Source organism: Tachyglossus aculeatus, chromosome 18, assembly GCF_015852505.1.
Source record: "Tachyglossus aculeatus isolate mTacAcu1 chromosome 18, mTacAcu1.pri, whole genome shotgun sequence".
NCBI lineage: Eukaryota > Metazoa > Chordata > Mammalia > Monotremata > Tachyglossidae > Tachyglossus > Tachyglossus aculeatus.
Genome location: NC_052083.1, coordinates 32,732,535 through 32,755,863, shown reverse-complemented (window position 1 = coordinate 32,755,863; position 23,329 = coordinate 32,732,535). Strand labels below are relative to the sequence as shown.

The 23,329-nt window shown below is 44.5% G+C and overlaps 1 protein-coding gene across 1 annotated transcript in view; it reads right to left on the bottom strand.

Moving 5' to 3' along the window:
- PRDM15 (PR/SET domain 15) overlaps positions 1 to 22,908 on the bottom strand; it is a 48,296-nt gene extending 25,388 nt beyond the window's left edge. Inside the window, exons 1-11 of the mRNA XM_038760603.1 lie at positions 22,867 to 22,908; positions 21,671 to 21,764; positions 20,311 to 20,464; positions 15,178 to 15,430; positions 8,633 to 8,755; positions 8,229 to 8,327; positions 6,082 to 6,306; positions 5,341 to 5,470; positions 4,124 to 4,305; positions 3,728 to 3,822; positions 2,517 to 2,604 (exon numbers count right to left, since the gene is read on the bottom strand). Coding sequence (XP_038616531.1) covers positions 2,517 to 2,604; positions 3,728 to 3,822; positions 4,124 to 4,305; positions 5,341 to 5,470; positions 6,082 to 6,306; positions 8,229 to 8,327; positions 8,633 to 8,755; positions 15,178 to 15,430; positions 20,311 to 20,464; positions 21,671 to 21,764; positions 22,867 to 22,903 — 1,480 coding nt within the window. The 5' untranslated portion in view covers positions 22,904 to 22,908. The remainder of the gene's footprint in view (positions 1 to 2,516; positions 2,605 to 3,727; positions 3,823 to 4,123; positions 4,306 to 5,340; positions 5,471 to 6,081; positions 6,307 to 8,228; positions 8,328 to 8,632; positions 8,756 to 15,177; positions 15,431 to 20,310; positions 20,465 to 21,670; positions 21,765 to 22,866) is intronic.
- Positions 22,909 to 23,329: the final 421 nt, after the last annotated feature.

Genomic DNA, 23,329 nt, shown 5'->3' with positions numbered 1-23,329 from the left:
AGGGCAGGACAACCTTCTTTTCCTGAGGTTTAAGTCCTAAAACATTTTAACTTAAAATCTGCAATACACCCCAGGAGTTGGGACAGGTTTGGGAGCCTAATCCAACAGTCAGTCAGTCAATCGTATTTATTGGGCACTTACTGTGTGCAGAGCACTGTACTAAGCGCTAGGGAGAGTACCATATAACAATATAACAGACACATTCCCTGTTCACAACCAGCTTAAAACCTAGAGGGGGAGACACTCATTAATATAAATAAATAAAATTACAGATATGTACACATTCTGTGGGGCTGGGAGGGGGCATGAATAAAGGGAGCAAGTCAAGGTGGTGCAGAAGGGAGTGGGAGAAGAGGAAAGGAGGGAGTCAGGGAAGGTTTCTTGGAGGAGGTGTGCCTTCAATAAGGCTTCGAAGGTGGGGAGCATAAACTGTCGTGTCACTTAATGTCGCTGGTCTCCCAGTATTCCTGCCAAGGATAGGAACTCAGTATCTGGTATGCTGAAAGGATTGACTTGGGCTACAGGGCTGGTGGGGAAAAGCTTCAGGGAAAAGAGGGTCCAGGCAGCACAGGCTGAGATACCCCTGGGGGCTCAACACAGAGCCAGGAACGGGGCTGCTCTCACCAACAGAAAGGAAGATATTCTTGAAAAGATCTTGTGAAGCATCTTCTCGAAACAGAGTTGGCTAGAAAGCAGGCAGTACCCCCTGCAGGCTGGGCCCTGCTCACTCTCAGGCTTCCAGGTGGGCCTGCACTTAGAAGAAATGTTCATCGGCCCCTGGTGATTGAGCCAATTTGCCAGACTTCCCTTGGAATCAGGACCTCCTCGATTTACCTACAACTACTGCTCAGTAAATGAGCTCTCAAGGCCAGAGTTTGGACACTTAGATTCTAAAACTATGGACCTGAAATCTTCATATTAGCATTAGATCTCTAAGTGGAAAATGCTAGCTGTTAGATAAATATACTTCTAAATGGCTTCTAAAGATTACTTTTTATACAATACACTACAGAGTACAGAGCCTTGGAAAATTGTTCTAAGCTTATATGGACGTAGTAAGAAGAACAGTGCCAACCTATGCTTGTCCATTTGGCCCTGTATTTTGTCTGATAGACATCAAACCTTTCCTTCCTAATGATTTACCCAGTAATGTGCTCTAAGCCATTTGTCTACAAAATTAGCCAATTTTTGGAATCCACGGATATTTTCAAGCCACACAACTTCTGTTGTGCTCATCGCCCTTCGTTGGAAAAAAGTGTTTGAAACCTACTACCTCCAACCTTCAGTGGACACGTGGTCCTGGTGCTGGGGAATTAGAAAACAATTCTACGCTCATCTTGTCCGACTCCCTTCATGATTTTGTCAGTTGCCCAGTCCCCACCTACTTCTTTCCAGACCAAAGAGTCCTTTCCTTTTCTGCCCTCATTCTGAAACTGTTTCACCCTCTGATTTCTTTGTCCTTTGCTGTTCCTTCTCCAGTTCCCATTTTGTCTTTCCTGAGACACAACAATCAGAACTCCAAGGGCCGCTAACATCATGGTTTTACCTAGGTGCAGAATGGTGCCTTCTGTTTGCTCTTTTCTGCCCTTCCTGCCCACGCCCACTAATTTATTAGGGTTCTTTGTTGGTTTTTTTTTTTTTTTATGATCGCCTTCTCCCCATCACTGTCACCGGAGCAACTTGGGTCCCCACCCCTATCACCTTCTGTAGCACTTATGTAAATACCTCTAAACTGTCTACCTGTTTTGTTGTCTGTCTCCCCCTTCTAGACTGTGAGCCCATTGTTGGGTAGGGACCATTTCTATAGGTTGCCGATTTGTACTTCCCAAGTGCTTAGTATAGTGTTCTGCATACAGTAAGCGCTCAATAAATGATTGATTGAATGAATGAATGAATAAACTCTGTGGCTTCCTCCACTATGTAATATAATGTCTGTCCTCCCCACTAGGTAGTAAGCTTGTTAGGACGGGGTGAATATCTAGCACACTTACTAACTCTAGCCTCGTGAGGGTTTAGTTCAGTACTTTGCAATAGTATTACTGATCGACTGATATCAACAGTATTTATTGTATGTCTACTGTGTAGAGCCAATCAAATCAATCATATTTACCGAGTGCTTACTATGTGCTGAGCACTATATTCAGGGCTTGGGAGTGTACAATATAACAGAGTTGGCTGACACGTTCCCTGCCGACAAGGAGCTTACAGTCCAGAGGGGAGTCAGACATTAAAATAAATTGAGTATATGTACATAGTGCTGTGCGGCTGAGGGTGGCCTGAGTATAGAAGTTCTTGAAGGAGGCAAACATCAAGTGCCTTGTTTTTGGCACCACTACACGTCCGAATAATAACTGGAAAGCACAGCTGACAACGACTCTACAGTCTCTTTTCCGAGTCATGTCTCTATACAAAACAAACAGGAACAGATGGAAAATATATACATATTGTCGAAGAGCAAACATGGGTTAAATTACATTAGGGCAATAGAATGAGCATAAGGAGTGGGTTCTCATCACCTGTTCTGCAGTTATGGAACTCCAGAGCACTTTCTATCCGAAAGGCTTTTTCACAAGTTGCACATCTATAGCGATATTCATTGTCCACCTGGTTGATGCAAAGAGGAAATATAATTAGGAAGAAGAGGAAACAGAGTTAGAAACAAAAAATGAAGGAAAAGAATGAGGGCCTGACCAGGTTTCTGAAAATTTTTTTTGTTACATCAGTTTCTTTCAGTCAATCCATTTTTGTAGCTAATTTTGATTCTAGGATGTGTGGGTGTTTTAAGGGTTTTTAAAAAAATTTTTCAAGCATTCTGTATTTTACATATTTTTTTTCGGCTACTTTCTTTCGAAGGAGCAACTGATTTGATGAGAAAGGCTTTGTAATTTTTGCCATCAAAACAACCTGGCATCAAATTACAGTCAAAAGTACAAGCAGCTTTAAAATGGTAGTAGTAGTAATAATATAATAATAATAATAAGTGATAATACTGTACTCCCCAGACTCTACCCACTGTCAACTCTTTTATCCTCCAATACCTTCCCCCGGCACAATTTATATCAAATGCCCCAGTAGCCTTCTCCTAGTCCTCAAATGCAACTTCCATTTCTTCCACAGGTACACAGCGTGTCCTAATGGAAAGAGCACTGAAATGGGAGTCAGGAAAACGGATTAGTCATGGCTCTGCCACTTGCCTGATGAGTGATCTTAGGCATGTCACTTAACCTTTCTGTGCCTCAGTTCCCTCATCTTTAGAACGGCGATAAAATATCTGTTCTCCCTCCTCCTTAGACTGTGAGCCCCAGGTGGGACAGGGGCTGTGTCTCATCTGATGATTCCTTGAACCTATCCTAGTATTTAGCACACTGTACAGGCTTCATAAAAGCCATTATTATTATCATCATCATCATCAATAAAAATTGCACAAATTGCCTGTTTCATTGGCATATACTCAGTTCTGCCAGACCTTGTGCTTTCACAACACCCTTTGGCTGAAATGTCCTTAGGGAATTAGCGAATGTTGTTCTAAGAAAACCCCAGGCTCTTGGGATATGGCAGCCCATGTCAACGGAAGAAACGGCTTGTGAGTAAAGGTGCAGCATCAGAACAGGTGAGCACTGAAGCGTGAGTTTTTCTCGGATGCAGAGTTCTGCAAGAATGTGATCCTCGCTTTAAAGGAGAACTGGGAGCATGATAGAAAAAGGACCATCTGGCTGTTTCCACCCACCTCATTTCTGCTGTGCTTGTACGAAACGTGTTGCTTTAAACTCTCTTTGCGGCTGAATAATTTTGAACACTCCTCACACTTAAACAGCTTGTCACCTGAAAGATCAATTGAGAATTTCACAAAAAGGCAGCAGCAATTGAGGTTAAATATCGGGGCTTTTACCTCACACCACCAAACACACAAAGGTAGCTCCAAACAAGCCAGTGTGCCTGCCCTTCGATTAGAAAAAGGAAGCAGAATTCTTCAAAATGTCCCCATGCGCACCCCAGCTTACTAGCCAGAGGGAAAGAGAAAAAATGAAAACAGCCACTCCTTGATAACTCTTCCAGTCCTCTCTCAAATGCTGCCTGAGGGGAAGATGAATAACTTGGTGATATCAAATGTTAAACAACTCACCATGAGAGCGGATGTGCCTGCTGAGGTTGCTGCTGTTCTGAAAGTTTTTACTGCAGATGTTGCACTGATAGACCCGTTTGTGTTCGCCAAATTGCTTGATCAGTTTCCGCCGCATTCCATGTCTGCTCGAAAGAATTAAACTCCTCTTCAGGGACATGGAGCTCTGGTGATGAGTGAACCTTCTGGAGAGCGAAAAAACCCAAACTCACACTGGGGTTAGGAAGCTAGAGTTGAAAGGTTAAATGATTTGGTAAACGGGCAAAAATTGGAAATCAATTCCGGGTTTGAGCAGCCTTAGAACACCCCCTCCCCAAAACTCTTAACCAACCAGCCAGGCAGGCAGCAGCAAAACAGCCATCATGGCAGCTCTTCTTACAGAAGTAGGAATCAGAGCTGAGCTTAAATAGGGGGGGGGCCAGGGGCAGAAAGAGGGCTAAAATGGCAGTGGGGGTCCACATAGATGATTCCACTCCCCTCCCTCTCAAGTACTGGGTCGAAAGGCGAGCAGGAGTTGAAGGCAAGAGGACACCTGGAACAAATGATGGCCACTAATTCCCTCCTCTCAGAGGTCCCCGACAATGTGATACTCAGAGATCTGTGTATTATTCTCTGGTAGTGAACCCCAGGAGGGGTGGTGGGGTGCTACTTTCTGCAGGACTATTTTGGTATAATGAAAAGTTGTAACTTGGCGATTTTCCCATGGAACACCGTTTGACCCACAATGAATGGGGAAGCCAATGTTAGCCTTTTGATATTTACCACCCCACCCACCATGTTCCAAACATGGTGGAAGGCCTCCAGGAACTTCCCCTCAGCCTACATTCATTCATTCATTCAATCGTATTTATTGAGCGCTTACTGTGCGCAGAGCACTGTACTAAGCGTTTGGGAAGTACAAGTTGGCAACATATAGAGACGGTCCCTACTCAACAGCGGGCTCACAGTCTAGAAGGGGGAGACAGACAACAAAACATATTAACAAAATAAAATAAATAGAATAAATATGTACAAATAAAATAGAGTAATAAATATGTACAAACATATACAGGTGCTGTGGGGAGGGGAAGGAGGTAAGGCAGGGGATGGGGGGAGAGGAAGGAGGGGGCTCAGTCTGGGAAGGCCTCCTGGAGGAAGTTAGTCTTCCCGGACTCAAGAGGCTACTTAGTGGCCTCCTCCAGGTAGTAATCAGGGAATAAAACGGTTAATCTGCGACTTACGGTGGAACAGAACTTATGCTGTTGGTGGTGCTGGGCAGTTTTCCCAAAACCAGCTCCATAATACGCTCCTCTGTAGTTGAGGTCAGGGCTTCATCAGGTGGGATCGCCGTGATAATTTCTGCTACTCGATCTGCTGAGACCATATTACCAAAACACTGTTTAATGCTTGGGTTAGGTTAGGTGTGAAGAGAGGAAAATAAATAAGCATTAAAATAATGGATTTGGACCTGGATCTGGACAGTCTTCCAATCATTCAGGAAGCCAAAATAAAAAATATGTCCCAAATTTGGAGCATGGCTGGAAGAGAGGTCAGCAGGGAATACTGGCTAGCTGTCAGAATCACACCTGGAATCCTAGTCCTCATCACAAGTCAGCCACTATCCATTAGATGATCTTGAGCAGGACACTTAAAACCTCTTTCTGCCCCAGTAAAGTCAAAGTAATAAATCAGTTAAAAAATAATAAATAGAATTTAATCTAAATATTGACGCTTCGAATGTGAGCTTCATGGGCTCTGCCTGGCATGAGAGAAGCACCAGTGTGCAGATGTGGGGGTGACTGTTTGTGAAGCCTCATTTTTGCGGGCTGCCAATCTACAAGTGTCTGCAAATTCCTGTGCGGGAGGATGCAAGCTTTCTGCCCTGATTTGGGTACTTTGTAGATAGACAGATGCTCAGGAACTGTTAATTTAAAAGCAATCTCCCGTCCAGAAAGTGGGGCTTGGTAGGTTTCCCACCTCACCTGTTGGCTCTTTGTCATCAATGATGATGAGGGGAGGTTCTGGTTTGGACGCTTTGGGCTTTCTGCCCCTACGAGGCTTTTTCTTTGGTTCTCTGTTGGTACTGATGCCTTCGGGGACAACAGGTGTATCTTCAGGAGGCAGTTCTGGCTCCTTCTCGGGACTCACATCATTCTGGTTGTTTGTGGGGGTGCCTTTGGCTTGCTCCAGGTGGCTCAACAGGTGCTCTGTAGAGGAAGAAGAGTCATGAAATGAGTGGGGAAGATTTGAGGCTTATGGGACCTAGCTCCACGTTTCTTTGTTTTGCTGCTCTCGAATGTCCTGTGCACTGGGATTAGGCAACTTCCATTTCAGAACAGAAAACGTCACTGCAGAAAAGAGGGAATGAAGATACGTTCACCTCTCAAACCCCACTACTGCAGTTCCATCATCATAATAATTGTGGTGTTTGTTAAGCACTTACTATGTGCCAGACAGTGTACTAAGTGCTAGGGTGGATACACACAAATTCGGTTGGACACAGTACCTGTCCCATGTGAGGCTCACAGCAAAGAAATGTAAGACTGTAGACTGTTAACTCCTTGTGGTCAGGGAATGTGTCCACCGACTCTGTTGTAGTCTTTCAAGCACTTAGTACAGTGCTCTGTACTTAATACAGTGCTTTGCACACAGTAGGCACCCAATATATACTATTGATTGATTGATATCCCAGCACATTCCACTTCATATTAAACAAGTCTGTGGGTGCAACTTCTGTAAACCACCTCTAAGTAAAAAGGAAAAAGGTTATAGAACAGAGGCCTACCCAGAGAACTCTCATCTTGGGCCTATTAGATTAAAAGAGTCAATCCCTGGAAAAAGAGGGAATTATACTTCAAGAGAGAATGAGGACAATATGGTGCAGAGTTCAGGAAATACACCAACAGTGCATTTTTCAGGAGGCCGAAGATGGTACAGTGTGAGTTACTTAAGGAACCGGCTAACCAATACCTTTATCAGAAAAGGCAATAAAACTCCTGTTTGCTAGTTATTCAACCATAGATGCCAATCCTCTGGGGCACTGGGGGTTAGTGCCCCCATTTTGTTCCCTCAGCTTTTTCGGCCACCTTTCCTAGCCTCAAACCCAGGTCTCCCATGAAACCTGAGGGTTTCTGAGTGGGACTGAAAAGGGTTGAAAATGTGCAACTGGGGCTGATCCAAGAATCAGGTCTTTCTGACTCCTTAGCTCTTAAAAGTCTCCTTGATTTTGCATCAAGAGAATCACCTTTTGAACAACTGTCCTAATACGGCTGCATTTTTTGGAGCTCCTTAGAATAATCACCACTGCATCCCTAAACAACATGGAAATAGTTCCATCTCAGTGCAGTAAAATTACTGAGCCTTATCCTTTCCTGCAGAAAACTTGCAGCCTTAAAAAAATTCTAGCAGCTGCTTTGTTATTTATACTGAAGTGATAGGTGAAAATGCTTCCAGCAACATAAAAGAACACATCTACAAAGATAAACAACAAGAAACACACAAGAGTGACTCCAAATCCCCTCCGAATTATCCCTGATTAGCAATCACATATCAGGAAATCTGCTAGGGCATCTCAAAACAATCTATGTCCAAAAACTCGACCTTATTATTTCTTCCACTAAAACTTGTCTGAAAGAAAAATCCCTCTCAGCTCCCAGGAAGAGTCTAATCAGTGATCTGAAGATGAAAAACTCGAGCATCTTATTACTAATGATCCCAAGTCAAACAGAGCCCCTTAAATACATTCACTTAATCACTGCCTGAAACTCTAGCCAAAGCTCAATTTTGGCATTACATATTGTACACTGGTCAAAAATCTATAAGGCCAGGCTTAAATGTAGCAACTTTTAAAAACCGCATTCCTTACTGAACTTAAAAAAAAACACAGCAAAAACGATCTGTTCACAAAAGATCACTACCAAGACAAGAGGTAGAGGCATTGGGAAAAGAGGGAGAGGAACTGATGGATTGGAGTAGTGACAGACTGCACAAGCGCTTAGTACAGCGCTTAGTACAGTGCTCTGCACACAGTAAGCACTCAATAAATATGATTGATGGATTGCACAAAGCAGAGCTTCCCCATGCACAGTTTAAAATCTCCTTTAGAGCCATTCCTCTTTTTTTTTTTTACCTGTCAGTAGTTGAGGTTCTTGAAATGTGGCTGAACACACTTTACATGTCCACTGGCTGGGCTCTGCTTCAGTAGGCACAGTGTTTTCGGGAGTGCTTGCTAATTGGGAAGACATAGGAAGAAGCAAGGTGAGAAGAGCAAGCAAACACCTTCACAACACAAAACCCCATGCAGAGCAGATCACAAGCTAACACAAGTGAAGGATACAGGGCTTTAAACCTGGCAAAATTCTGGGAATCGATGAATAAAAGTCCCTGTCTCTCCTCTACGCAGGAGTTACACTGGGCAATGTCTCAGACAAACCACAAATCCCAAGGCAAGCAAAGCTCCTTGCAGGTAGGGAATGGATGTTTCCCTTTTGATGGACTTTCCCAAGCGCATCAGAGAGCCCAGCACTGACTCACCTTCATATTCAGCAGTGGGCACAATGCACTTTTTGCTCTTCTTATTGGAGGAGGCTGCATGTGGTGGCTTAGATGTGATTTTGTTTCCTTCCTTGTCACACTCCATCCCCGCCAGACAGGCATCTGAAGAAAAGCAAAAGGTTTTCAATCTTTCTAAAGAAGTTAGAAATGACCCATCACCAGCTTTGGCCTGACCCTGACTTTTAGGGTCCTTGCCTTGGTTTACCTTGAGAGAAGCAAAACAGTCTAGTGGCAAGAGCACAGGACTGGGAACCAAGAGGCCCAGATTCCAATCCTGGCTCCTCTATCTGCCTGCTCTGTGACTTTGGGCAAGTCACTTAACCTCTCTGAGCCTCTCTGACCTCACCTGTAAAATGGAGATAAGATACTTCCTCCCTTCAAGGCCCTACTGAGAGCTCACCTACTCCAGGAGGCCTTCCCAGACTGAGCCCCTTCCTTCCTCTCCCCCTCGTTCCCCTCTCCATCCCCCCCATCTTACCTCCTTCCCTTCCCCACAGCACCTGTATATATGTATATATGTTTGTACATATTTGTTACTCTATTTATTTATTTTACTTGTACATATCTATTCTATTTATTTTATTTTGTTAGTATGTTTGGTTTTGTTCTCTGTCTCCCCCTTTTAGACTGTGAGCCCACTGTTGGGTAGGGATTGTCTCTATATGTTGCCAACTTGTACTTCCCAAGCGCTTAGTACAGTGCTCTGCACACAGTAAGCACTCAATAAATACGATTGACGATGATGATGATGATGATACTGGCTCGTCCCTCCTCTAAGATTGTGAGTGTCACATAGTGTGCAGGAACTGGGTCCGATCTGATTGTCTGTACCCAGTGTTCAGTGCAATGCTCTGGCACATAGGAAATGCTTAATAAAAACAACAATAATTCTCACAATACAACATACACCTAGTTCTCCTCTAATGTGTAGACGGGTGCTCTTGCAGAACCCTGGGTTAAGAAAAATTCCCATTGCAGTGCTCACCATGTCTGGCTTCATGTACAAGCACATGACCTTTTCTTCCGACCGTGCTTTTGGCTCTATCTAGACAGGCTCAGGCTGTAGAAGAACGTTCCCTAATTCTACTGGTACTCTGGTAAAAATGCATAGTGAAAAAAAAACCCAACAAAAGCAAAAACATCTTCTGGCAGGACTATCTCCCCCTCTAGACTGTAAGTTCATTGTGGGCAGGAAATGTGTCTACCTACTCTGTCATACTGTACTTACTCAAGCACTTAGTACAGTGCTCTACACAGTCAGCGCTCAATAAATACAATTTATTGATTATCAATAGGCTCAGGACAGCTCCAGATAATATAAAAACTTCTAAACTCTGTTGATACTTGCTGATTGGATAGAACTGGTGGCTATTATTTTGTATGCTACTGTTTGCATGCTATGTCCATGTCTGATGAGTCCATAATAGGTTATTTAGCGGGTAAATTTAGAAATGTTAGAAGGCATGTTCCCTAACCATGAGGATGACACCATCACGCTGCTCCTCCAAGCATCCTTTGTCAGAAACAGACCCCAGGCTGGGTGACATTAACTGGATTCTTCAATCATATTCACCATCTGGGGCATGCTGGAGTTGTGTCGGGGGAAAGATACATATTACTTGGTGAGGCCTAGATTGATTCTACAATGAATTCACATGTATTTTCTGGGAGTCTCAACAATACCATTAAAGAAAATTTTTTTTGTCAGAATTGTTTTCTTAGGTTGCAGTACCTAGAGGGCAGCTGTATGCATTCATTGCCCTGGTCCCATCTTTCTGCTTTCCATTTGAAAAGTGCTAGAGAAGCATAAAAAGACTAGAGCCTCGTTTAAGACCATACACATCCAATTAGAACCTGGCTTCCAAAAACTGGTGTTAAGCCACAGAACTGAATCCCCAAATGAAAGATGTCATTTAGCCTAGGGCAGGATAATCAAGTTCCATTTTACAACTGATACCGAAAACACATTTTAAGGATTACGTCCCCCAACCAAAACATCTTCTAGGGCCTGAAATCAATGGTATTTATTAGCACTTGGTTTGTGCAGAATCCGTACAAAGCCCTCGGGAGAGATTAATTCAATAGTATTGTGAAGTATGATCCCTCTTCTCAAGGAGCTTACAGTCAGATAGTAAAATAAATTACAGATAAGGGAAGCAATCGAGTATACGGATATGTACATAAACGCTGTGGGGGTGGGATGGAGGCGGGTGGGGCTAAATGCACGGGAGAGGCAGTAGGGAAGAAAGATAGGTTGGGGAATGAAAGCTTAGTCCTGGGAAGTTTCCTGGAACAACTATGATTTCAGTAGGGCTTTGAAGTTGGGGAGAGTGCTGGGTCTGTCGGATATGAGTCGGAGTGAGTTTCAGGCAGAAGGGAGGATAATAATAATGATGGCATTTATTAAGTGCTTACTATATGCAAAGCACCGTTCTAAGTGCTGGATGTGAGCCTGGGGTCAATGGCAAAGGTGAGGTACAGTAAATAGGCTGGTATTGGAGGAGCAAAGTGGGTAGGCTGGATTGCAATAGGAGAGAGCAAGGATAAGGGGGAGAGACCTTTGAATCACACGGTGAGGAATTCTGCTTGATACAGAGATGGACGGGCAACCATTGGAGGCACTTGGGCAGCTAGAGCCAGCGAGTACATTTTTCCTTCAATTTTTTTCATCTCACAGGCCTTCCCAGACTGAGCCCCTTCCTTCCTCTCACCTTCGTCCCCCTCTCCGTCCCCCCCATCTTACCTCCTTCCCTTCCCCACAGCACCTGTATATATGTATATATGTTTGTACATATTTATTACTCTATTTATTTATTTTACTTGTACATATCTATTCTATTTATTTTATTTTGTTAGTATGTTTGGTTTTGTTCTCTGTCTCCCCCTTTTAGACTGTGAGCCCACTGTTGGGTAGGGACTGTCTCTATATGTTGCCAACTTGTACTTCCCAAGCGCTTAGTACAGTGCTCTGCACACAGTAAGCGCTCAATAAATATGATTGATTGATTGATTGATTGAATGTTCCCCCAGACTGCTCAGCTGGATCACCATAGATGTCCCGAAGCCAGTTCTGACCCTCGATCTCCCTGAGAGCGCCAATTCCCACTAAAGCTGTCCTGCACCACCTTTTCACCAGGCCTTGGTTTGCTGGACTGCATTCTGCTGGAACAGACAGCATCCTAACCAGCTATCCCAATAAATGGCGAGGCTGATGAGGATGCAATGCTCTAACTGCACTGAATGCATTTTGCTTGGCAGGCTAGTAATTAGTAGTATGGCATTTTGCTAAGTGCTTACTATGTACCAGGCACTGTACTAAGTGTTGGAGTAGATTCAAGCTAATCCAGTCGGCCAAAGCCATATCCCACATCACGGTCTTAATCCCCATTTTACAGATGAGGTAACTGAGGCACAGAGAAGCAAAGTAATTTGCCCAAGGTCACAAAGCAGACAAGTGGTAGAGCTGGGATTAGAACCCAGATCCTTCTGACTCCTAGGACACAGCTCTACCCACTAGGCCATGCTGCTTCCTACAAAAAAAGAGAAAAAAAAAGGAACTGCTAATATTTCCTTGTCTTCTATTACTATTTAGTTCCAAACAGTTACGCAAGTGAGTACCCTCCAAATTAAAATATTTCTCCTAAAACTTCCAACTAGAGGTGGCCAATACACATAAGATATTGCTAGCATAACTACATAATTTCATCATCATCAATGGTACTTATTGAGTGCTTACGATGTGCAGAGCACCGTACTAAGCGCTTAGGAGAATACAACTGAATTGGCAGACATGTTCTTTGCCCACCACAGTCTTATAGTCTAAAGGGATAGATAAGAATATAAATAATTTATGATATAACAAATGCATAAATTATACAAATAACAACTTATACACACATTCTAAAATATGAGATAAATGAGGAACTAAATGAGTAAACCCGGGACGCAAATTGGCAGCTGAACCTTCCACACCATTTCCAAGAAGTAATTTACTCATATGTCCAGAAAGGAAGGGAAAAAACACCTAGAAAATACTTAAGTGGTCAGTCCTTTAGACTGTAAGCTCCTGTGGGCAGGGAATGTGCCTAACAGTCTCTTGCACTGTACTCTCCTAAGCGCTTAGTACAGTGCTCTGCACACAGGGACACTCAATAAATACCACTGATGGATTGACTGGCTGTCTGTCGAGAACTAATTCAACCTTGGTGTGTTTCTGAACAGTGATTTCAGCACTGCTTCTACAAAGTCACAGACTCTGCTGGCGGGGCTGGCACCTCACCAAGAAACCAAGGTTAAATTTATCCAGACTTTGTTAATTATTCCAAACCTGGCCCCCAGACTGAACAGTGAAATGTTCTCTGGTAAAATGAACAACAAATCAAGCACAAGCTCAAGCTCCTTTTCTTTGGCCTAAACCTTGAAAAGTGGAACAAAGAACCACAAGGTCATTACACTGGTCAGACCAGTGTGGTAGCAAACAGGAAAGAGAAGTAGGTGAGTGGCTTCTTGACTGTTGCACAGTCCCACAACAGAGTTCAGTCACTTTATTCATACTAATGTCTACCTCTCCCTCTAGGCTCATTATGGGCAGGGAACGAGTCTGCTAATTCTGTTGTATTATACTCTCCCAAGGGCTTAGTACAGTGCTCTGCACAAAGCACTCGAAAATATGACTGACCGATTGATTGGATGACTGTGGAGGTCCTGGGAAGATGAAAGATTTGGAGACAGCGGGCTGGTTGCCAGGGCTTATCTGGGGCTTCCAGTTGGCTTTAGGAAGACTAGGGTTTCAGAACTGTAAAATTGCTCCCTAAAACCGTAGAACTGCTCCCTCCCCACCTTCCTATCACCAGTCAACAAGGAATTGATCCAGTTTCCATCCAGTTCTTTGGATAGAGAGTAGCTTAAGGACAGAACAGGGCAACCCTGCTGCCACTCCCTAAACTCTGGGTCCTCCCCTGTCTGTGTTTGGGCCAGAAGGTCATTGGCTTTGGTATAAGAGGTGAGCAGGGCACCAGACATATCAATACTGAGTTTGTTTCCCATTCAGTCCACAGATGACAGCAGGAGAGGGAAAGAGTTTTCATTCCGGAGAGGGATAAAAACTCTTGGCCTGCTGAGGAAGCCCCGAATACATACAGGCCTGCTCATCCATCTACTGCCCGTGTTCCCTGGCAGCAATAACCACTGCTTCTGGAATAACAACTTGTGGGAGAACAAAACGCCATCACAGCAATGAGACCGCATCTAACTCAAAGGACTTAGCCAATAGCCCTGGGCTGGCATCGTTTCATTTCCCCCCTTAATGCATTGGGCGCCTTCACCCAACCCAGATTGCCAGACACCCAGACACAACATATTGAAATCCAAGATGTACTGCATATCATCAATGGCAATTATGCGTCCATCAAATGGAGTAGATAGGAATTGTAAGATTGCTCTTCTGCATGTATGCCAGGGGGCTAATAATGAAAAGGAAACCAGTGGGACTTAAGCAAAAGCTTGAGGAGTTTTAGCAATCTGAGAGGCAGAGGCTGGTGTCTTGTTTTGCCTACTGATGGGTGGCCCATTTTAAGCAATCAATGGTATTTACTGAGCACTTACTGCATGCTCGGCACCAGACCAAGGGCCTGGGAGAGTACAATATAACAGACTTGATAGACACGTTCCCTGCCCACAGGGAGCTTACAGTCTAGAGATCTATTTTACCAGAGGAGATGTCAGCTGGACAATACCCCAAACTGACCCGGCTTCAAATATAAGAGGAAAGACTCTAACTTTAAAGTCAATAATTGAAACAAGTCGGGCAGATAGGTCCAAAAAGCACATCAGCCTCCTCCCCACAAAACTGCACACAGAACGGTTGGCTCCGTCCACCGTTGCACCCAAAGCTATCTTGGCTTCCTGGAAAGAGCAAGGGGCCCGGGAGTCTAATCAAAGCATCACCAGTTTTTTAAATGGCATTTGTTAAGTGCTTACTATGTGCCAGGCACTGTGCTAAACACTGGGATAGATGCAAGCTAACCAGGCTGGACACAGTCCATGTCCCATATGAGATGCACAGTTTTGATCCCCATTTTACGGATGAGGAAACAGGCCCAGAGAAGATAAGTAAACCTGCCCATAGTCACATAGCAGACAGGTGGTGAAGCCAGGCTTAAAACCCATATCCTTCTGACTCCCAATCCTCTGCTCTATCTGCAAGGCCATGCTGCTTCTCTGTTGTCTGCTGTGAGACCCTGGGCAAGTCACGTCACTTCTTTGTGCCTCAGTTACCCCGTCTGTAAAATGGGGATTAAGACCGTGAGCCCCATGTGGGCTATGGACTGTGTCCAACCTGATTAGCTTGTATCTAACTCCAGCACTTAGTAAAGTGCCTGGCACATAGTAAGTGCTTAAAAAAAAGCACTTAAAAAAAAATTAGCTCATCACTTCTTCCAGCCACCAGGTTGCTCCTGAGTAACAAGACACCTGGCATACGTCATATGGCCAAAGAAAGATCGAAGACTGCTTCCCCAACCTACCGCTGCCCACGGCGGAGGCCTGTTTCAGCACTGGCTTCTCCATCTTCTTGGCATAGAAGGCCGCATACCACACTCGCAGCTCGGTGCCCGGAGGGATATCACGGGAAGTGGTGAAGTAAATGTCACTGTTGTGCTGAAAGGCCGTCAGGTTCTGGTGCTCGTATGCCGCCGCCGGCCTCACCATCATCATCCAGTTGCAGTCGTCCTCGTTGGCGGTGTCCAAGCAAACCGGAGGCCCATTTTTCTGGAAAACCTGTGGGTTAAACCACACCCACCACCCATCAGCCATACAGAATGCCAAAGACACCGACTGGTCGCCATGGGTACAAAAAGCAATAGTGGCAATAGTCACAATATGGCTTAAGCCCTTCCTAAGTGCCAACCGCTGGCACTAGACAGAGTACAGTCGGATCAAGCCCAATCCCTATCTCACATGGGGCTCAGAGTCTAAGAAGAAGGGAGAATGGGTACTGAATCCCCATTTTAAAGATGAGCAAACTGAGGCATAAAGAAGTTAAGTGGCTTTCCCAAGGTAACACAGCAGGCATTTGCTGGAGCTGGGGTTAAACTGTAAACATGATATACATAAAATATTTGGGAAGCAGCATGGCCTAGTGGAAAGAGCACAGATCTAGGAGTCAGAGGACCTGGCTTCTAATCCTGGCTCTGTCAAATGCTTGCTGGGTGACCTTGGGCAAATCACTTAACTTCTCTGTACCTCAGTCTTCCTCTTCTCCCAAACAGAGAAGCAGTATGGCTCAGTGGAAAGAGCATGAGCTTTGGAGCCAGAGGTCATGGGTTCAAATCCCGGCTCCGCCAATTGCCAGCTGTGTGACTTTGGGCAAGTCACTTCACTTCTCTGTGCCGCAGTTACCTCATCTGTAAAACGGAGATGAAGACTGTGAGCCCCCCGTGGGACAACCTGATCACCCTGTAACCTCCCCAGCGCTTAGAACAGTGCTTTGCACATAGTAAGCGCTTAATACATGCTATCATTATTATTATTACTTAGATTGTGAGCCCCATGCAAGATCGGGACTGTGTCCAGCCTAATTAACTTGGATCTACCCCAGAGCTTAGAACAGTGTTTGACACATAGTAAGCACTTAAAAATACCATAAAAATAATCTGTAATATACAATTTGTACATAAGTGCTGTGAGGCTGGGGGGTGGGGGGGGGGGAGGATTCCAAAGCCCAGCGGTCACAGGTCCAAGTGCAGAGAACTCAAGAAAAAAAATCTCCACATCAGAAGTGAGCTGTTGGGAGGGAAGACTTGACAGAGCCAGGAAAAGGGACAGAGTGGAGAGATAGACATAGTGACAGGAACCAAGACTAAGAAAATGACCAATAATCAAATCATGGTTTGGAGAACACTAGCCTAGAGGAACCTGGGTTGTGGGCAAAAAACATGCCTACCAACTCTGCTGTCCGTACTCTCCCAAATGCTTAATGCAGTGCCCTGCCCAAAGTAAGCACTCCATAAATGTTATTAAGTTGGGCTGGAGCACCCAGTATTTCAGAGTCAGTTCTCTCCCATGATGCGGGAGGGGTTCCCAGCTGACCCAGAGAAGAAAGGAATCCAGTATCCTGGATTGTGTATTTTTAATAACAATGATAGCATTTATTAAATGCTGACTATGTGCAAAGCACTGTTCTAAGCGCTGGACCTTTTTTTTTAAGGTCCATTTTTAAGACCATTTTTAAGGTCTTAAGGTCTAAGGTCACTTATAAGGTCTATTTTTAAGACCATTAAAGTCTCGAGTAAATGAATTATGAGGAAACATAAAAATGAATAGGCGGACAAAGCTTGAAAGGGCCTCAGCTAAAAGCTGGCTGGCTACCTGCTCGTTAAGCTGTGCCTACAGTCACTGTGGACACCATTGGCCAAGTGTGTCCTCAAAGAGAGCCAAGCAGTCGACCCCCTTTCTGAAATTCTGGTCTTGTGCCTTCTCCATATCACTCGCTCCCTTCCTCTTTGTATCTGTCCTTTCCTCTCCCCACTTTGCTAGACATTCAAGTCCATTTCTTAAAACAGAAAGAAGTACAAGGTTGGAAGGGATAGGAAGAAGCTATCTAATTCATCCCCCTGTGACCAGTCCAGAAAATGTACACATCTCACTTGCCCTCAATCTCCAGGGATGGAGATAGAAATAATAATCTAACCAAAATTCTTCCTACTGAAAATCCAGTTTAGCTTGTTCTGTGTTTAGTAAAGATGGAGGAAAGCTATTTTTCTTCCACTAGTTTCCTTTTCAGAGTCTCCAAACCTTCATGTGTTGGAGCTACTGTGTGGTGTTTCACAGAGGCCTGGAAGAAAATATGGTCATTTTTCAATTAGCTTTGCAAGACAACAAATGTTTAGTATGGTGTGATAAATATACATATGGAGAAAATTGAAAGTGTAGCCACTTCGGAGATTTCAGATTGACTGACAGACTACTAGATGGCTCTCCAGCCTGTGATTCACTGCATTACGAATCCCCATAACATGCGCAAGGGCCACAGCTGCCCTGGCTTATGGCAAGGGACAAAATGGAGCTTTGAGCCTCTGAAATTTTTAGACTGTGAGCCCAATGTTGGGTAGGGACTGTCTCTATATGTTGCCAATTTGTACTTCCCAAGTGCTTAGTACAGTGCTCTGCACATAGTGAGCGCTCAATAAATACGATTGATGATGATGAAATCAACACCACACTGAGATGCCCCGCTCTGGTGAATCTGAGCAGGAAAGATCAGGTTTGTGCCAACCTGGGAAAATAGTGCCCCTGGATGTGGTAGGTCAGATGGGAAGAAAAGGAGGGGAAAGGAGGAAGAGAGGACTCAATCAGTGGTATTTATTGAGCGCTTACTATGTCCAGAGGTCTGTACTAAGTGCTTGGGAGAGTACAGTTGAGAAGCAGTGTGGCTTAGTGGAAAGAGCCCGGGCTTGGGAGTCAGAGGACGTGGGTTCTAAACCCGGCTCTGCCACTTGTCTGCTGTGTAACCTTGGGCAAACCACTTAACTGTCCTCAGTTACCTCATCTGTAAAATGGGGATTAAGACTGTGAGCCCCATCTGGGACAACTTGATTACCTTGTATCTACCCCAGTGCTTAGAACAGTGCTTGGCACATAGTAAGCGCTTAACAAATACCATTATTATTATAATACAACAGAGTTAGCAGACACGTTCCCTGCCCACAATGAGCTAGAGGAAGAGAGGGAATCCTCTAGTCCTGGTCTAGTCTACTTTAATCTTCTATAGTCTAGAGGAAGAGAGGGAATCTTGGGCAAGGAAACAAGTCCCATACCTACTACCCCAGCACCTGGCAGCAGTGGGAGCAGGATTTGGTCTGACCCAGGGAAAGCAGCAAGGATTGTCTGTTTGAGAATTAACTTGGCCTAGTGGGAAGAATATGGGTTTGGGAATCAGAAGACTTGGGTTCTAATCCTGGCTCTGTCACTTGCCTGCTGTGTGACCTCAAATAAGTCACTTAGCTTCTCTGTGCCTCAGTTTCCTCATCTGTACCACGGGGATTTAATACTTGATCTCCTTCCCAATTAGACTGTCAACCCCACGTAGGACAGGGACTGTGCTTGACCTGATTATATTGTATCTCCTTCAATGTCTAGTACAGTGCTTGGCAAATAGTAAGCATTCAACAAATACCTGCAATTATTACTATTATTATTTAGCTGGGTGCAAAATAATGCTAGCCTTATTTAAAATGGCTGTGATGCTGGATCGCATAAGCCACACCTCTCTTGTACATATATACTCCACAGCTAGATCTCAAGGCAGGCTGTATCTCTGGAGCTAGCAAATGTTCCCACACAGGGGAGGGACTGCAAAATATGCCCCATGGGCCAAGAATCAGATTCTCCCCCCTTAACTGGCTGTCCGACAGTGTGTAACTTGGACAAAGACTTTGAGGAAGTCAGTTCACTTCTCTGTGCTTCAGTTCCCTCATCCGTAAAAAGGGGATTAAGACCGTGAGCCCGCTATGGGACAGGGACTGTGTCCAGCCCGATTATCTTGTATCTACCCCAGTGCTTAATGAATACCCAGTGCTCCTGGCACATAGTAAGTGCTTAACGAATACCACAGTTATTATTATTAATAATAATAACTGCTCTTCACATCGTGAACACCTGCAAAAAATATTTACCAGTCACCTCTCCTTTGTTTAAAATGGACACCCAGGTTGCAAAATGAGCAACACCACTAGCATTTTCCACTTGCTTTGCACGAATCGTTTCTTTGACCTGGGTGGGTACGAGTCTCGATAATGTAAAGGATGTTAGCTTACATATTGCTACCGCAGAGTACGACCATCAGGCTTTTGAGACGCAGCACGACCTAGTGGAAAGAGCACGGGCCTGAGAGTCGAGACCTGGGTTCTAATCTCGGCTCCGCCAGTTGTCTGCTGCGTGACCTTGGGCAAGTCATTTAACTTCTCTTTGCCTCAGTTTCCTCATCTGTAAAAATGGGGATAAGATACCCGGTTTCTTTCCCCCTTTGACTGAGAGCCCCATGTAGGACAGGGACTGTGTCTGATTCTGCTTATATTTTATCTACCCCCAATGCTTGGCACCAGGTAAATGCTTCACAAATTCAACCATTATTATTATTATTACTATTGTTCCAGGAACATTTCGAGGCCCTGGGCCTCACCAACGACGGGTTCTTAGTCTTCCCCACCAAACTCCACTGGGTAAAATGACTTGGCCTTGGAACCTATGCTCAGGAAGAGAGGGAAGAAGGTGGTATTTTCTCTCCACCTTCTCCTCCTGAACCAGGCTTACCACCGGAAAAAATGCAGCTTCCATTCACCTCCCAAAGGGCAGTTGCTGCCGGATATTGCCAGCATTTCATTCCCAAGCGCTGACAGGCACCATTAACACTGGTGCTGGGGCCTGCTGCCTTCAGCAAGAGGGAGAGACTATAGATTGTGAGGAAGAGAGTATAGACTACCTCCCCCCGTTCCCGAGAAGAACCATGGAAGCCCCTCCTCGACGAGGCATTCCCAATCGGCTCTCCAGCCCACATGCCTGGTCTCATTACAGGGTACAAACTTCACCCCCCTGGCCCCGGGTGTCGCCTACAGACTCAGCCAAATCTCATTGCCCCAGGGGCTACTGCCACACCGTACCTTCAGTGGGAAAGCAGCCTCCTTCTCCCACTTGGCAACTCTCTTGGATTCGAAAGGGCCAAACTGGGTTCGTTTGACCAGCTGAGTGACTGCAAATACACCTTCGGTGCCATCTTCCAGCTGTTTAATCTCTAAATTGGAAGGAAGGGATGACCTGGGAATCGAAACAAAGCTGTGATTCAAAGAGTAGGACACCCGACCATTGCCCCATTACACTGAAGAAGTCAGCACCTCTTGGTTGAGAGCGGGCATCCAATTCATTATATGCATGGCTACTTGATGACAATAAAAATATAACAATAATTGTGGCATTTGTTAAGTGCATACTATTTGTCAGGCACTGTCCTAAGTGCCGGGGTACATACAAGATAGTCATATGAGGTGTACAGTCTCAGAGGAGGGAGAACAGGTCTCGAATCCCCACTTTTAGATATGAGGCACCTGATGTACAGAGAAGTTAAGTGACTTATCCAAGGTCATAGAGCATGCTCCTGGAGCCCACTGGACAATGTGAATCAACAAATGGTTTACAGAATTTAGCCCTGCAAGGGCTAAAAACTCAGTGCTTCTGCCGGAGCCTCACCTCAGGAGGCTCTCTTTGGGGAGAGGGAGCTGGCCACATACAGATGCTTGGGCAAGGAAGGGATGGCTAAGACCTGGAGTTTCCAGACCGTTTTGTGCCTGTTTGCCAACAATTTCTTGGATAATGTGCCGTGAAGAGGCCAGGCAGTTTCAAGTTGTTGGACGGATGCTTCTTAATTCCCTGACCGCCCACCAGCCAGAACGCATAGTGAAAACCCAAAGTAGGGAAGAACCGAGTATTTCAATATACAGTTATACCTAAAGTCAAGTCACTTCCTGCCTTGGAGGTGGGCGGGGACCTCCCTCTTTTCTGAGAAACCCATTCATAGTAGAAGAAACTCATCCCGGGACCCATGGACCAGACCCAGAGGGGCACAAAATTATGTTAACACAGATAACCCCTTCCAGGAATGAGGAGGAAAGATATTTTCCAGAAAACATGAGCCACACCTCCATTCTAACTCTTTTTTTAAAGCTGGAATTAATTTAATGCCACCTCTCCTGCTAGACTGTAAGCTCCTTAAGGGCAGGGATTGTGTCTACTAACTTTATTGTATTATACTCTCTCAGGGGCTTAGTACAGTGCTCTGCACAGAGTAATTGCTCAATAAAGACTGATTTAACTAGTTCTGACTTTTTAATATTTCAGACAGTGATCATTCAGTCAGTTGTTTCTGGGGCGGGGGAGAGAGCAAGAGAGAGAGAGGGAGGGAAGGAGGGAATGAGAGAAGTGGGGGAAGGAGAAACAGACAGATGCAGCTTGGTAAAAGTCACTTACCGAGCCCTGCTCAACACGAAGGAATCTTTAACCATAACCACGGGGCCCAGCTCAGGACATTCTGAATCGTGGTACTGACCACAATCTTCACACCCTTCAAGCAGAAGACACACAGAGACAATAAGCAAAGCTTCAAAGGCACATAATGCACAGTTCTTGGACTAGCAGTTATTAAGCTAAATTTCCAGAAAATTACAGCACTATGTTGAAACAAAATGGAAAAGAAAAGACCTCTCATAAGGCACCAGCCAAACTAAGGGATCCCACCACTCTATAAACAAATCAGAATAAACACAGATGCTCTCTATTAATAATGATAATGATGGCATTTATTAAGTGCTTACTATGTGCAAAGCACTGTTCTAAGCGCTGGGGAGGTCACAACGTGATCAGGTTGTCCCACAGGGGGTTCACAGTCTTAATCCCCATTTTACAGATAGGGGAACTGAGGCACAGAGAAGTGAAGTGACTTGCCCAAAGTCACACAGCTGACAAGTGGCGGAGTTGGGATTCAAACCCATGACCTCTGACTCCCAAGCTCAGGCTCCTTCCACTAGGCCATGCTGTATATCATTTAAATGGACATTGTTTTCCATAAACCACCCTCAAGATGTTTCCCTACACCTATGCCTATGCACAAAAATGTGTATGTAAGTACAGCATTCCATTAAAAATAATAATAATAAAAAGATTTCTTTTTTAAATCTCCAGTAACAGATTCATTGGAGACATTCAAGAATCATTTGCAATTTCTTCTTTGGGAGAGGAAAAAACCCTCCACAAGGAATGAAAGCACATGGAAATGTAGCCCCATCAACACATCACTCATAAATCTTACAAAAACGTTTTCCTCACTTCTAGCCACTGTCACTTTCCTGAATCATAAATAGGTTGTAAAAGTCAATACATCTAGTATCCCAGCCTCTCAGGGTAGATAGCTGAGAGAAGGCTGTGTTATTCATTCTAATCCAGACAAGAGCCAAAGTGTTTCTCATCCAGTAAATGAGGATATTAGAGCTTGTGAAATTTCCTTGTTTTTTAAAAAACAAACCAAAAAAAACCTCAACCACCTAGGTTTTTAGATGTGACTTGTTTTTAAAAATTACTTTAAGTATCTTTAGGAAGCACACAGAGCCCATTTTGCACACTGGGAAGGAAAGTTGCATCTTAACCTAACCCACGAGAGACATACTTACAAATAAACATAGTCTCGTCATTCCCATCTTCAGCCATCTCCGGAGCCTATCAAAAACATGAGAGGGGAAGGATGAGTAAGCGGTACTGCCAGAGGAGACACTAAAGCAAGATCGACCTCTGATCCTAAAGGATTCTTGGACCCTTTGAACAAAGGCAGTAATTCAAAGCAATGTGCATGAAATTTCCTGATTGTGAGTTTCAAAGGGGGCGGGAGGGGGTGCCTGGGTAGCCTTATGATTCATGTGACTCTTACCATCCATTTTAACGTATCAACACTGTATATATCGCTGTCCAAAATAGTCCAAAGAATGACTAAAGTCTTTATTATGCTTCATCTCTGCATATCAACTGACAGTTCTAAATTTTACAGTCATCTTTCAAAATACAGGCAGCTCAGAAGAACAACCAAGAAGGCCCATACGATCACAAATAAATAGGGCACAGGTTCCAACTGAAATTAGA